The sequence below is a fragment of the Danio rerio genome, chromosome 3 (genome assembly GCF_049306965.1).
Source record: "Danio rerio strain Tuebingen ecotype United States chromosome 3, GRCz12tu, whole genome shotgun sequence".
Lineage (NCBI taxonomy): Eukaryota > Metazoa > Chordata > Actinopteri > Cypriniformes > Danionidae > Danio > Danio rerio.
Genome location: NC_133178.1, coordinates 1,835,483 through 1,849,689, shown reverse-complemented (window position 1 = coordinate 1,849,689; position 14,207 = coordinate 1,835,483). Strand labels below are relative to the sequence as shown.

Genomic DNA, 14,207 nt, shown 5'->3' with positions numbered 1-14,207 from the left:
TCAGGGACAGGGCACCACCTGGCACCCTCGCCGATCTTTGAAGAGATTTTTAGACGCGAGGAAGACTTAGGTAACCTCCGATTGCGGTGGCTAATACCGTCACTCGGGCTAGAGCCCCCTCCCCGAGCGCGCCTATGCCCTGACGTGAAGTCTATTCACTGAATGGTGTGTCTCTCGCTGAGAAGACCCCCGTAATTTGCCAGATCAGCGTTGTGCTTTCTTTACGCCGAGAGAAGTTGGAGAGCAGGCTGTCGCCCTCCACACTCAAGGTTACGTGGCTGCCATCTCCGCTCTCATAACGCGGTGGCTGGCAGCACCGTGGGAACGCATAACCTCATCATCCGGTTCCTCAGGGGCGTTAAGCGAATTAATCCACCCCGCCCCCTCTCATGCCCTCTTAGGATCTCGCCCTCGCTACACAAGCCGCGTCAGATCCCTTCGATCCTCGACTCAGTATTTTCTGTCCCTGAAGACAGCTCTGCTGGTCGCGTTGATATCGATTAGAGGGTCGGGGACCCGGAGGCATTTTTCGGTCAGTGACTCGTGCCTGTAATTGGGCTGGCTTCTCTCACGTATGAGACCCCGCCCGCGATATGTGCCCAAGGTTCCTACCACTCCGTTTTAATACGAGGTAGTGAGCCTGCAAGCGCTGCCCTCGGAGGAGGCAGACCCAGCCCTTATTTATTGTCCAGTTCGCGTTTTGCGTATTATCCGGACCGCACTCAGAGTTTAGATCATCTGAGCAGCTCTTCGTCTGTTATAGCGGTCGGCAGCAGGGAAGTGCCGTACCGAAATAAGTTCCCACTAGATTGTGGATGCCTTTCTTTCACTATCAGAGCCGAGATGAGCCGCGTCCCCCGAGAGCGCGTGCGCACTCCACTCGGAGCTTCGCATCCTCTCGAGCGCGCGCACGCGGCGCCCCTCTAACAGACATCTGTAGAGCTGCGGGCTGGGTGACACCCAACACATTTGCAAGGTTTTACAATCTGCGAGTGGAGCCGGTTTCCTCAAGGGTATTAGGTAACCCTTGGTGATTGAGGAAACAATTCGGTAGGGTGTTGAAACACGCTTGCTGCGCCATTTTCCCTAACACGGAGATACGTGCGCCTTTTTATCTGTCAGTAAAGTTCCCCGTCAGGTGAGCCCTGCAGATTCCTCCGTGGCCCCCAGCACTGACTCAGCGGAGGAGTCACTTGCTGGCCCACTACGTTGTAGGTCTGCCCGCTGGTCAGCCCGCGTTTTGGGTAAAGGTGCCTGCTATGCGTGGTCCCCACTAGGCGATCCCATATGCTTATTCAGCCACGGTTAAGTCCCCCCCCCCTGGGCGGACCCGTGTCTTCCCTCCCCGCTAACCACTCTTTTGCTATGCGTACTCCCCCTTTTTAGGGCTAGTCCATATGTAAATTCTGCCATCTATCCCCCCTTGGGTAACGGATGGCCTCCGCAGCGTCCTCCCTATCGGGATTGCACGCTTCCCAACGTACTGTCGTATTTTCCTAGAATTATCTAGATGCTCACGACTTCCCAAAAAATATATATAAATCCGTAAAACTTCTGTTGAAGTAGGATAAATTAGGGCCAGGGACACGTTGGAGGACCGCGCCCCCCATGATGTGGGTGCGTCACGCTTGCTTGACTATCTCCTCATCGGGGGTGTTGGTAAGGTGCAGTCATTATGGCGCTTTCAATGGGCTCCCAATGCGTGGATTTTACAATCAAATCCACTTATAGTGCTGAAGTTCCCCCCGAAGGGGAACGTTCGAGGTTACTAAAGTAACCCTTCGTTCCCCGAGGAGGGGAACGGAAGCACTATACTCCGTCGCCATAATGACTGTCCCTTAGCTGTTGAAAGTCTCTTCAGCTTAAAAAGGATAGCGTCTGCTGCGCCAGGTGAGCTTATATACTCAGTTGATTGCTTATGCCGCTCACCTGCGCAGGCTTGCGCTGCCAATTCATTCTTAATTGGCCCGTTCAATACTCTTTCAGACGAGTAGCTTCTGAACCGAACCTCCCAATGCGTGGATTTTACAATCAAATCCACTTATAGTGCTTCCGTTCCCCTCCTCGGGGAACGAAGGGTTACTTTAGTAACCTCGAACGTTTTCTTTTTCTCTCTGTGAGAGCTCAGACTCACGCGTGGATTAACAGTGTACGCGACGCTCGACAACAATAACTTACGTGTCTAAGGAGGATTATTGTTTAGCTGAGAGCTGTTCTCATCTCCAAACGCTGAGATCCGGATTCGGTTGTAGTCTCCTCTTAATAAAGACGCGGCTCTAGTTGCTGGTGATTGTCCTGTCTCTACAGATTAGGTAAGTGAGCGGCCAGTGCTCTTTGTTTATTCAGTTTGTTCGTATCGAACTAAGTTAACTATTGCACCGTAACATGTTAGGACCACAACCAAACTTTAACCTCGTGTAGGGCTTTTACCGCATTTAGTGACCGGAATAACACACGCGGCTTTCTGACGCTACCTGCCGTGTGCATCTAAGTTTCCGGGAAATGCGGAGGTTTTTTTTTCTCTCATTCGCCGTGCGGTATCAAACATTGCATGAAAAATACACGCTTAGAGCAGCGCCTCAAATCAAATATCTCGTTTGTCGCGAGGGGCATGAATGAATTCCCTGAATGAAAGAGCCAAACTGCAGTTAAAGTCCACCATTTAATAATTTTGCAAATAATTCGACTACAGATGTCCATGTAGGTTAAACACCATCACTTTCTCCTGTCTGTGAGTATTTTGACTGAAACTCGCGCGTGCCCAAATAGACACTCCCACACCCTCCCACTTTAGTTCCTCCGACACTCCCCCCTAAACAGAGCTGGACACGCCCACTTTTCTGACTTTTTCCAAAGTAGAGGTGCGAAAACACCCTGCTGAAACGAGGGGCTTTCATGGCCCTTTAATCTTGATAATGCTGTGAACTTTTTTTTTTTAAAGTTGAGTCTAAAATGTAGTATGAGATGTGACATATTTGGGTATTTCTATTTTTGCATTATGTGTTTTTTTGTGTTTCAGAGAGAGAGCTGAGGATTGTTCTTCTGGGAAAGAATGTTTCAGAAAACAGCAGAGTCAGAAACTCAATCCTGGTAACAGATGTGGATGAGCAGCACAATGTGCTAAACATAAGTAGAATGGTGAATGCCAGACATGTGGTGGTCATTAACACTCTTCATCTGCTAAATCTGGACACTTCAGATGATCAGATCACGCAGACAGTCAGAGAGTGTGCAGAAATGTCTGATCCAGGACCTCATGCATTCATACTTGTACTACAGTACAAAGACTTCACAGAGGACGACATGACAAGAGTCAAACATGTGCTCAACACATTCAGTGAGGAAGCGATTAACCACACCATCATCATCATGACTGATAAAGAGACACACTACTCACACATGAACACAGCTATTTCCCAGTTAATAAATGTGTGCAGAGGAAGACATTTGCTGCTTGAAGAGGGGAAACCAGATTGGCCTGCTGAGATCTTGAATAGAGTTGATATGATGCTGAAGTATACCAAAGAATATTATGTCACTTGTGAGCTATATGAAGATGCTAAAGAAGTGTCTGAGGAAGAAGAGCAGCGCAGATCTTTGCGTTCATCCAGATCAGAAGTAAACAAACATCTTTCTTATCACGGTGATGATGGAAAATCCCAACAGAGCAAGATAAGTGAAGGAACGTTAGGTAAGTTTTCAGAATCTCTGTGTCTATAGAGATGAGAGATATATAGATGAGATTTTAATAAAAAATAAAATAAAAATAAATTTAAACAAAGTTTCCAAGTATTTTTAAACAAGCCATCCTGAGAGTCAGACCATTAGGCTATTACTAGTTATTTTGTTGCTGTTGTTTGTTAATATCTTTAATTCAGTGGCACATTGAAATAAAGATATTAACTGGTGCGTCCATGTGGGCAAATGCACAACAAAAATGTAAAAGCAACACTTTTGTGCTAGCATTTTTAACACAGATTTGGACAAACACACATTTATACTATTATTTTAATGACTGATAGTTTGTTGTCAGTAATGTCATGTTGAAAGCAAGCTTTTGTTTGCACTATGCATTTCAGAATTCTAAACATAGGTTTCTATCAGGGTACACACACTGGTGCCGCAAGTCAGCAGCTGTCCGCGGTGCCCAGCCACGACTCAAGACACTGTTCATATTTCTGCCGCACCAGAGCACCATATCTGAAGAGCTTCAATTTAAATAATATGCAAATGTGCGGGTCTGGTGTGTGATACTTCCAACTGCTATGTGCGTGCCGTGTCACGTCGCTGAGCTGCATATCCGGTGTGTGACGGCCTTTACTGTCATGTAGGACTTTTCACTATATTTTCCCATAAGATCCACACACACGCCTCCTTATTTTCATCTAAAATCCCCGTTTGTCTCGGGGGCATGAATGAAATGTTCATGAGTGAAAGTGAAACTGCTGAACTGCAGTTAAAGTCAGGCATCCTGCTGACCTGCTGATTTGATTCAGAAGGGCACCTTTTTGTCAGATGATCAGGTATACATCCGCGCTAAAATATCAAGGTGAAAGTCATCATAGCTTGCGTAGAATAAACCCAGCTCCCAACCCAACTTTGAGAATAGATTATTGGTAATATTTTTATTGCGCAATAAGAATCTCAGCACCGCAGCACGTTAACGCTGATAACGACCCACCACTAATATATATACTAGCTTATTAATAACAGAACATAACAACAGAGCATCTTCACGTACCTGCAATGATTCTAACAGCATAGAAAAACAATAAACTAAATAAAATAAATAGGACTGCCCTAAATTATTTTCCCCTCAATTATTAATTTATATTACAAAACGAAAACACTGACTGATCCTTTTTTAGGAACCGGCATAGGCTGTTTTTTTTCCTATCATATGTTTTTTCTTCCGTCAAATAAAAATAGCAGACTTCCTCAAATTGCTCGCTCCATGGAAAATCTGCATTTATTTAATGCCCCGCTGTTATTATTATAATCACAAAACATTTTTAATAGAAATCAACATTTTTAGAATTATGTCTTGATATGTGGTTTGTTGACTTTTTGTAAACAGTTTTGTTGTTTAAATATGTTATTCCATTAATTTGCATACATGCTTTATAAGCTGTTTATGACAGATCCAGGAGGCGATCAGCATCAGCGCTGGTTTGGCATCAATTCGTTTGTATTAAACAGCAATATTCTTTATCCATTTTGCTTCTTTGGCAAAAATGTCTGTAGGCACGTGCGGTTATGTAACGATTGTTGACCTCTGCATTGTGTTGTGTTGCAATCGTCACCAACTTAAAGCAACGAAACCCTCCAAAAGTGATTCTCAGCGTCTTTTTATTCTGAGAAACAAATCAAATCACATAACATCACATGTAACGGCAAAATACTGCAGGCAAAACAGTAGCAGCATCAGCCATCATCCGCTGAACTCTTATTAACATTTTTACAAAACAAATTACTAAAGAATAAATTTTCACATGCCTGAGAAACAAATCAAATCACATGTAACGGCAATATACTGCAGATAAAAACTGAAATAAACAAAAGATGTAAAATAAACAACACTGTCACTTTAAGAGTGGTCTTGCGTCATTCCATAATACAATGCTATGATAGCAACATCATAGCATTTTACTATGAGAAACACAAAGCTCAATAATGTTGCATTTCTTAATACATATTTGCTGTTTAAATCGATCAGAAGCATTATACATTTGTTGACAACTTAATCACTCTTTTATATCCAAAAATAATCATGTTACACACTTTAATCATTATATTTTCACTCCTGTGTTCAGAGCACTCTTACCAGTAGCAGCATTAGCCATCATCTGCTGAACTATGGTAGCTGCGCAAGGACATCTTAAAGAAAAATGGCTGCATTTTCCTAACCACTAGGGGCACCAAAGCATCAATCATGTGTACTACCTTAATTTTAGTAATTCATCACAATGAATCTCTATTACCACTGTTACAGTAACACGTTATCTTCCTGCGAGTTAACAAATATGACAAATATGTATTAATTGTGCAAGAGTGTTGCTGTCTGTTTTGTTACAATTGTAATATTTAATAATATTGTAATTTTCAAGATTTGTAAAGTCATACAGCTCTGGATAACTTGAAAAATTGAGCACTAGTTTCTCCTAGATCTTCAGTGTTTTCTCTAGGATTTTTTCCAGCTGTGGCGGCAGACCTTTTACACAAATCTACCAACTACCTGTGGCATTATTTCAATGACAAATGGAGAAATGTCAGAAGACCAGTATTACAAGTCAAGATCGCATTTATGTGCAATATGAGTGTGCTAGCGCGCTGATTTCCTCTGCTTGTGCACAAAACCTCTTGCACGCCCCCTCAAATTTACGCGGCTTAAGCGCAGATCTTCTTGTGCGCTCTCAAATAAACACAGGTACATAACAGTACATGAATAATGATGTATTAATATGTAAACATTACTTTATTATGAATCAATGATGAGTTAAGGTATGCACTAATCATGAATTAACTTTAACTTCAACATGAGTCACATGAGTTCATGTGTGAAAAACAGCTACCTTAATTACTTGTTAGTATATAATTGTTTGTTAATGTATAAATACCACAATAGTTTGTGCTTAATTTAACCATGATGAACTCATGATATGTCAGGCCCGGATTGGCTTATCGGGAGGACCGGGAGAATTCCCGGTGGGCCGGGCCGGTGTCCCTTGCTCCAGAATCTGTTGCTCTCAGCAGTCACACTTTTTAAATTAATTTATTTATTTACTTGACCACAGTCTTTTAATTCATTATTTTACCGCAGCTCTGCTCTTTTTATATATAACCAGCCTGCAGGTTATTGATGATATAACTTAGATGAGTCACGATTCATTGTATAACTGTTGTGGTCCAGTGGTTAGCACGTTAGACTCCGCCAATCCGGGTTTGATCCTCGTCTGAGTATGTTGTTTTTTTTTATTGTTAAGACATATAATACTGTTAGGGTTGTTGAACATTTGAAGTTCTAAAGCAGCTGTTTTCTCAAAAAAAGACGTGATGGTGTCATTAGAAACTGAATTGGAAATGACCTTATTTTAATATAGTCAGTCCTGAACTGAGTTGGGCCGGTCTGAGGCTTTAAACTCCAGGGCTGAAAAGGAGTCCCACTGCGGCCCTGTGATAATGTATAATTATGCTGTGACTTTACATGGAGGGGCACATCATCATTAACCCATTCTTAACTACTCATGAACTCTTCATGCACGTCCAACTCGTGAGTTTACACTGAATAACAATAGAACAGTGTTCTGTCAACATCAACATGAACAGGAGCTCATGAGTAGTTAAGAATAGGTTAATAATGATGTGCCCCTCCAAGTAAAGTCATGACATAACTATACATTAACAGCTCATGAGTTCATGTTGGTTACATTTAGCTTAGACTTAAATGTTAATACATTAATTAACACCATGTACTAACAAGTAATTAAGGTTGTCATCATTCACACATGAACTCTTCATGTGACTCATGTTGTAGTTAAATTTAATTCATGATTAGTGCGCACCTTAACTCATCATTTATTCATAATAAACTAATGTTTAGTTTACATTTTAATACATCATTATTCATGTACTGTTATTGTAAAGTGTTACCTAAAACAACTTGCCAAAATTAAAAATAATAAAATTAAACCCTGCGAACAGATTAAATACAGGAATGGAGAAAAGAGCTCTCTTTTATTATCAACTGTTAGTCAGTGCCCGACTTTTTTTTCTTTTTTTTTCTGGTGGTCATTAAAGCTTTGCGGTATGCTGTGTAAATGCAGACAATCAGATACGAGTCAGGTTTAAAGATGATGTAAGAGGGTCATCACATCTAGATGCGCAGCTCACCGCCATGACACGGTGCGCACATAACAGTTGGAAGTGTCGCACACCTGATGCACACATTCGCATGATATTTAAAATAAAACTATTCAGATGGCACTTTGTGGCATGGCAGAAATATGAACAATGTCTTGAGTCGTGGCTGGGCACCGCTGACTTGCGGCACCAGTATGTGTACCCTGATAGAAACCTATGTTTAGAATTCTGAAATGCATGGCGCTCCGTGGCCGACAGTTCTGGTGTGTGACCCCCTTAAGGGTCTGTATGTGTTCATATATGTAGCATTTATTTATTTAGTTTATATAATTGCAGACGTTATGGCAGGCTATTTTGCACTGTCATTAGCCGCATTTCCACTGTCGTGCCAGTGCGAGGCAGGGGTTTAATTGGGCCGGGCCAATCGCCTGGGTGGTTGAGCAGTAAGGCCGAAATCGTGTCGCATTTCCACTCAGGCTAGTAGCTCTCAGTGTGTCTTGCAAACCCCGCCCCCAGAACATCCCCTGAATCAAACGTCATTCAACCCGCCTACTTCAGCAGGAATCAGGCAGATAAGGCACACCATCACATCATCACGAAATGAGTAAGATGAAGACAACCGAAACAAACAAATGACCCGTTACTATACAGCAGTACATTATATGTCTATACGCACAGGCCTGTGTGTTCTCATTCATCATATTCATTTACTCGCCGACCGACTGTTGGCATCAAAATCGAGTGGTCTCACCACTAATGGAGGGACCCAGCACAGGGAGCGCACCATCCATAATATAAAACCACAGAAAATATCCGCTAATAACTCGGTATGAAGTGTATTTTATAAGATCCTCGTTTAGAGAGACGCTGTCAAACATTCAGCCCAAATTCTCCGGAGAGAACTGAAACTATTTTTTCCCTATAGGCTTTATGACACTTAATAGGTGATTCCCCTTTATTCAGCACATCAGAGCAAGTAATAAAATATAGCCTATATTTCGTTGCTCAGCAGGTATTCACTTATAGGCTAAAGCTCTACATTTAAAATTTCATTTTTAAATTTGACCACATCATTTGAAAACATCAACAACAGAACACATTTTGTATTAGAAGTTTTCCCCGTTGCGTCTGTAAAGTGGAGCTGTGCAGGACTGCGTGACAGAAAAGAAGGTTGCCTAGTTTCTGTTTTCACTCAACCCAAAAATGCTCTGTTTGCAGGATTTGATTAATATCAACATATCCAAATACTTAATAAATAATTTTTCAAGCCTTCTCTAGTGTTTGTTTTTAGAAAATATCAAAAGTTTTTTTTTCAGAGAGGCCTTTGTAAAATAAAAGTTTAATTTGGCTTTAAAACGGTTTGACTTATGTATTGTATTGGTTTGTTTATTTAATGCAATTTTATTATATCCAATATTTGTAATTCTTTGAATTATATTTCAATATAGCTTAGGCTATTTTATCAAGATATGACACTATTGTTTTGAGCCTACAAAAATGGACACGTCATTTGTTGAGTTTTCTGTCTTTCTGTTGTGTTCATATTGTGTATTATCTCAAAAAAAAAAAAGAAAAGAAAAAAGCCGCTCACGGCATCAACAGAGCTTTAAAGGGAGCGCTCTTTTGCTCAGTCTCACATTCACATACAGGCATGTAAACAGGCACAAACACACCTTTTAAACTTAAAAAAAAAACTCTAGAAAACCTTTACTATCTGGTGTGTCTTTAATATGGTGTAAAGATTATTATGCGTTATTGAAACATCAAGGAGGACGCAGCAAAGAAAAGTCACATGTGAATGAAAACTTTCTTATTTTATGCAACAGCCTTACATTTAAAAGAGAAACATAAGGATGATTATACTGTAAGCAAAAAGACCTCAAGCTTATAAGGCTAGATGTTTTCTTTCACTCATTTATTTATTTATTTATTTGGCGCATGTACTCGTGTGTGATCGGAAAACTAGTGTCCGCCTCTCACTTCGTCCCAAAGCCCCAGCTGGCCCTCTTTGGCCCAAGGTATTTGGCGGGCCGATAAAGGCCGGCCACTGGCCCCGAGAAAGCCCCTAGCTCGCTCGCTTTAGGCGCGATAGTGGAAACTTGGCTATTGATCTGCAGTTTAAATCAAATCATATTGATAGAAAGGTTAGTAATGAACTTTTTTCTTTATTTGCTTGTCTATTTTACAGGGACAATACACTTTACATTGTTATACAAAGATAACCGATGTTGCGTACATAAAGCAAATAGCATAAAGCTAATTAGCAGCCCTTGTCCCTGGTTAGGCTTTACATTAAAAAATAAAAAAATATCAAGAATAAAACGCAATACAGCAAACATAAAATGCAAGTCAATCTGCAGAAAGAGAAATGTAAACGTGACCAACCTGAAAGAATAATACCTAATGTTCACATTGCTGTAAAGATTTCAACCATTCTTTCAGCTTTACAGAAAAAAAAAAAACCTAAGAGTTCTGATTGAGAGTTCTTTAAATCGACAGGCATGACATTCCATAGATGTGAACCTTTTACTGAAGAGGATGACTGACCCACAGTTCTGCGGTTCTGCATCTGCAGATTCTACAATTCCCACACACTACACCTCTAGTCTTTGCCCCATTACTGCTGAATTTATGTACAGACTACTTTAGGAGCAAAACCATGTATACACTTAAACATGGTTTTTAAAAATGAAAACTTAAAAAAAAAAACATCCAAACTCAACAAGTTATTTTTTTTTAAGAATTTGACAATGGTGCCATTTTATTGGTTTATGATCCATTACTTTTAAAGTTTGTTTGTAAGGGGCATTACAAGCCTAACAACTGATTGAGTTGCGAGACCCCAGAAACTTTTTGTTGTACATTACAATCACCACTGGTACCCTTTTAGCAGTGGAACCACAAGCCCAGTAAAGGTGACCTGTGCTGTACCACTCAGTGGAAACAGGCCATTAAATGTCAGATCAAAAGATAGGAGACTACTGCTTCCATTAAAGTTTTGGCAATAGTAAACTTGCTTGTATGACGTGTCATCACATGTCTGTGGGAGGTAATGTCATTGTTATCAGGAATAGACCTTTTTTTACAGTTTTTGGGGAGTTTTTTATTTATTTATTTATTTAAGTCTATCGTTTTAATGGTTGGGGACAATATCAACCTGTTTTTACTGTCATTTAAACATGTCATCTTTGAGAACGGTCAGCATCATTAAGTTGTGCTCAGAAGATTAGGTGCTAGAGTAAGGGAAGTGTTTTTTTTTAGAGCAAGTAAGAGAAAAAGAAGAGTGTTTCTCCATGGTTTATCAAGCCCACTCACTTGTGTGAAGCACTTCATAAATGTACAGTGTTTTTGTGCTGATTGTAAGAACCGTGCAAATATACAAAACTGTTCATGCTAGGTAAGTGTCGGTTAAAGTGTAGAGAGATGAAAGCATGTGTTTTCTACAGTTGGTATGTCAAGCCCACTCACCTGTGTGAGACACCCTCAATTTGGGGTTAGATTGGTCAGTTTGAATGTCTCAGTATTTGGGCTTTGGTCACATGCTCAAGCAAGAGACAAAACTATATTGTAACTTTGGCTCTGTCCCTTTCCTGCGCTGTTCTTCTCCTGCTCAGGTCTTTTCCACTCTGGAGACTTTTTTGTTCGGACTGTACTGCTACCTGGCTCTCTTTTGCCCTACTCCCTCTCTCTCTCTCTCTCACTCATTTTCAGTGGGATTGCAGCTGGGTGGAGAGCTGTAAGCTTGGAATAGAGCTGGAATAGAGTTTATATGTCTCAAGCTCAATCACTGCCGTTCCTTCTATCGTTTCCATTCTTAACAGATTTAGATAGTTTTCTGGTTCTGAAGTTAATTTTCAGAATAGGGAGTGTTACCCTGTTAAATAGCTCTGAGGATTCATTTAGGCGATTTAGACCATTGCAACTGTTTTTGCACAGTCAGTGTACACTTGGGTTACTAAAATGTACACACTGCTTCAGTGTATGTACACCAGATGGCACTCTTCTGCCTCTTTTATTATTCAAGCATTCAGTATACATAATTAATAATAATAATAATAATAATAATAATAATATTAATAATAATAATAATAATAATAATAGAAACATTTAATATGTTTTCGTTGTTATATAAAACTGTGGATAATTTAGATGAATATTATTTAAAGTGTATTATAAAGACACAAGTTTGTACAACACAATCTTTATCAATCACAAATTGATCACCACATGCCAAGGAAAGCTTTTGTTTATTTATTAAACTATTTATTAATTTATCAATTTTTTTTAATTAGCTTTGAGGTTGTTTGTACTTAAAGCTATTATTGTGACAAGGATTTATGTATGTGCATAATTAAACTAATGGATACAGCTTTATACCAGTGCCTCATGAAAAGCTAGAGGTGAAGAAATAGAGGTGGTGAATTTACCTTTCCAACAGCTCATGCAAAGAGCAGTGCCAGATTGCCCAATATTCATAATACATGTCGAAGCCACTTCTTGGTTTCAGTTTCACTTTGAACAGATCACAAGGTATTTGCTTCCGTTACTTTATCAGAATTAAATCACTCTTGTTTAATTACAGTTTATTCACCACTCTATGCTACCTTTATTGATTATACTCGTGAAAACAAAAAGTCAAATAAATAAATAAACAATCTGCTGTGCGTCAACCGAAGCGCGTGCACGCGACAGGAGGAAGAATCTGAGAGGAGCGCGAGCAACTGGCGGTGGAGAAATAACAGCCACAATGGGTAGGCAATAAATCAGTTCATAAAGTAGAGCATACAGGCTGAAATCTTACTGCAATGTTAATGCTTGTGGAGTAGGAAACTGCTTGTTGTATTTTTGAACTTGGCTGTGTGGAGGGGAAAGTTGCATTATTTAGAGTATCCCTTGTATTCCTCTTTTGTTAGTCGCTTTGAATACAGCCATCTGATAAATGAAAGTATATTATAAGAATGTTGGAAATGTAATGAAGTCAGTGTAATTAATCAATAATTTATTACATATATAGAGGGGAAATATAAACTGTAAAATAATCTGTTCATTTCCTTATTCACATTTTCCTTATTTCGTGATACACGAGTGTTTCCCGTTTATTTGCGGTGGTGAATCACATTATCTGTCCACTTTGTCCACTTCTGATTTTGAAAATCCAACTTTACAGTTTAACAAACTGACTTTTAATGTAATTTTAAACAATAATATAATGTATAATAAATTATATCTAGTGAAATAAGCCTGTACAATGTCAGGAAATGTACTGGCAGTTTAATTCAAGGTTTATGTAGCATAATATACAACACCAACCCAGACAATACAGCACTGCAGACTATTAAAACTGTTCATAAAAGTCACTTTTTACAACTTTTCAAGACTAAGAGTTGTTGGAGGAAAACATTCAAGATTTTATAATGCAGTTCAGAAGCAGAAATAAATGGGGTACGTTTAGTGGGGTAAACACAGTGCATAATAAAATCATGCAATACAGAAAACTGCTTATTTATGGATATTCCTTACAGTGGGGTCTTTGTTCTTTGGAAATGAAGCTTTTCTTTCCTATGAAAAATCTATATTGGGTCTTTATTTACTCCTTTACTTTTGTTTTGTCTAGATGTAATCACATCATATGTAGCCAGAAAGTTTGACATACGTAAGCTTCAAACCCTTTTTTTTTATGTTATATAATTAATTTACTTAGTAGTATTACCTTTTTTGTAAAGTTGCTAAATTAGTTGTGAAGGTCATTTAAATCAAGTTATTGTAATATAAGCTTCATATACCTATTTGCCAATGTATGATTAAATGTTTGATTTATTAAATTCATCATTTATCATACTGAATAGTTGATTTTATTTTCAGAGAGTGAAAGGCGGTGGAGTACAAGTGGTGGTCGTCCTGAAAGTAAGCCAATTACATTATAAATATCACTGTATACTATGAGAACATCCTTGAGATTCATGTGCAAAATAGTTGAAAAAAATCTATTGCCAATTTGAATAATGTCAAACTGAAATGTCAACAAACTTATACAATTTTACACACCATCCTTATCCAATATTTACACCATGTGTTGCACAAATCTGTCTTTATATTTTGATTTCATGAATTCATATAATCGATTCTTAAAAAAAAAAAACATTACTCAAACATAAGTACATTTCATCATAACAAAACATCTTCATATTCATATAACAATTGATTTTAATGAAGCACAAGATTAACAGATTCCTGTAGTTTTTCATTCAAGGGAGTTTTACATTTGTTGACAGTTTGCATTATGTGAACATTCAATCATTCATTCATTTTCTTTTACACTTAGTCTCTTTATTAATCAGGGGTCACCT

General features: G+C 39.1%; 1 protein-coding gene across 11 annotated transcripts in view; it reads left to right on the top strand.

Annotated features, from left to right (window-relative positions):
• Window positions 1–14,207, top strand: part of LOC100329848 (GTPase IMAP family member 8) — a 59,244-nt gene that overhangs the window by 30,956 nt on the left and 14,081 nt on the right. For 9 of the 11 annotated variants that reach the window (XM_068218488.2, XM_073943702.1, XM_073943704.1 and 6 more), the window contains 2 exons: window positions 3,020–3,691; window positions 13,723–13,764. In XM_068218488.2, the coding sequence (XP_068074589.1) occupies window positions 3,020–3,691; window positions 13,723–13,764 (714 nt within the window). Of the gene's footprint in view, window positions 1–3,019; window positions 3,692–12,356; window positions 12,612–13,474; window positions 13,514–13,722; window positions 13,765–14,207 lie in introns of those variants that run through there. The other 2 variants (XM_073943708.1, XM_073943709.1) reach the window with 2 other exon arrangements.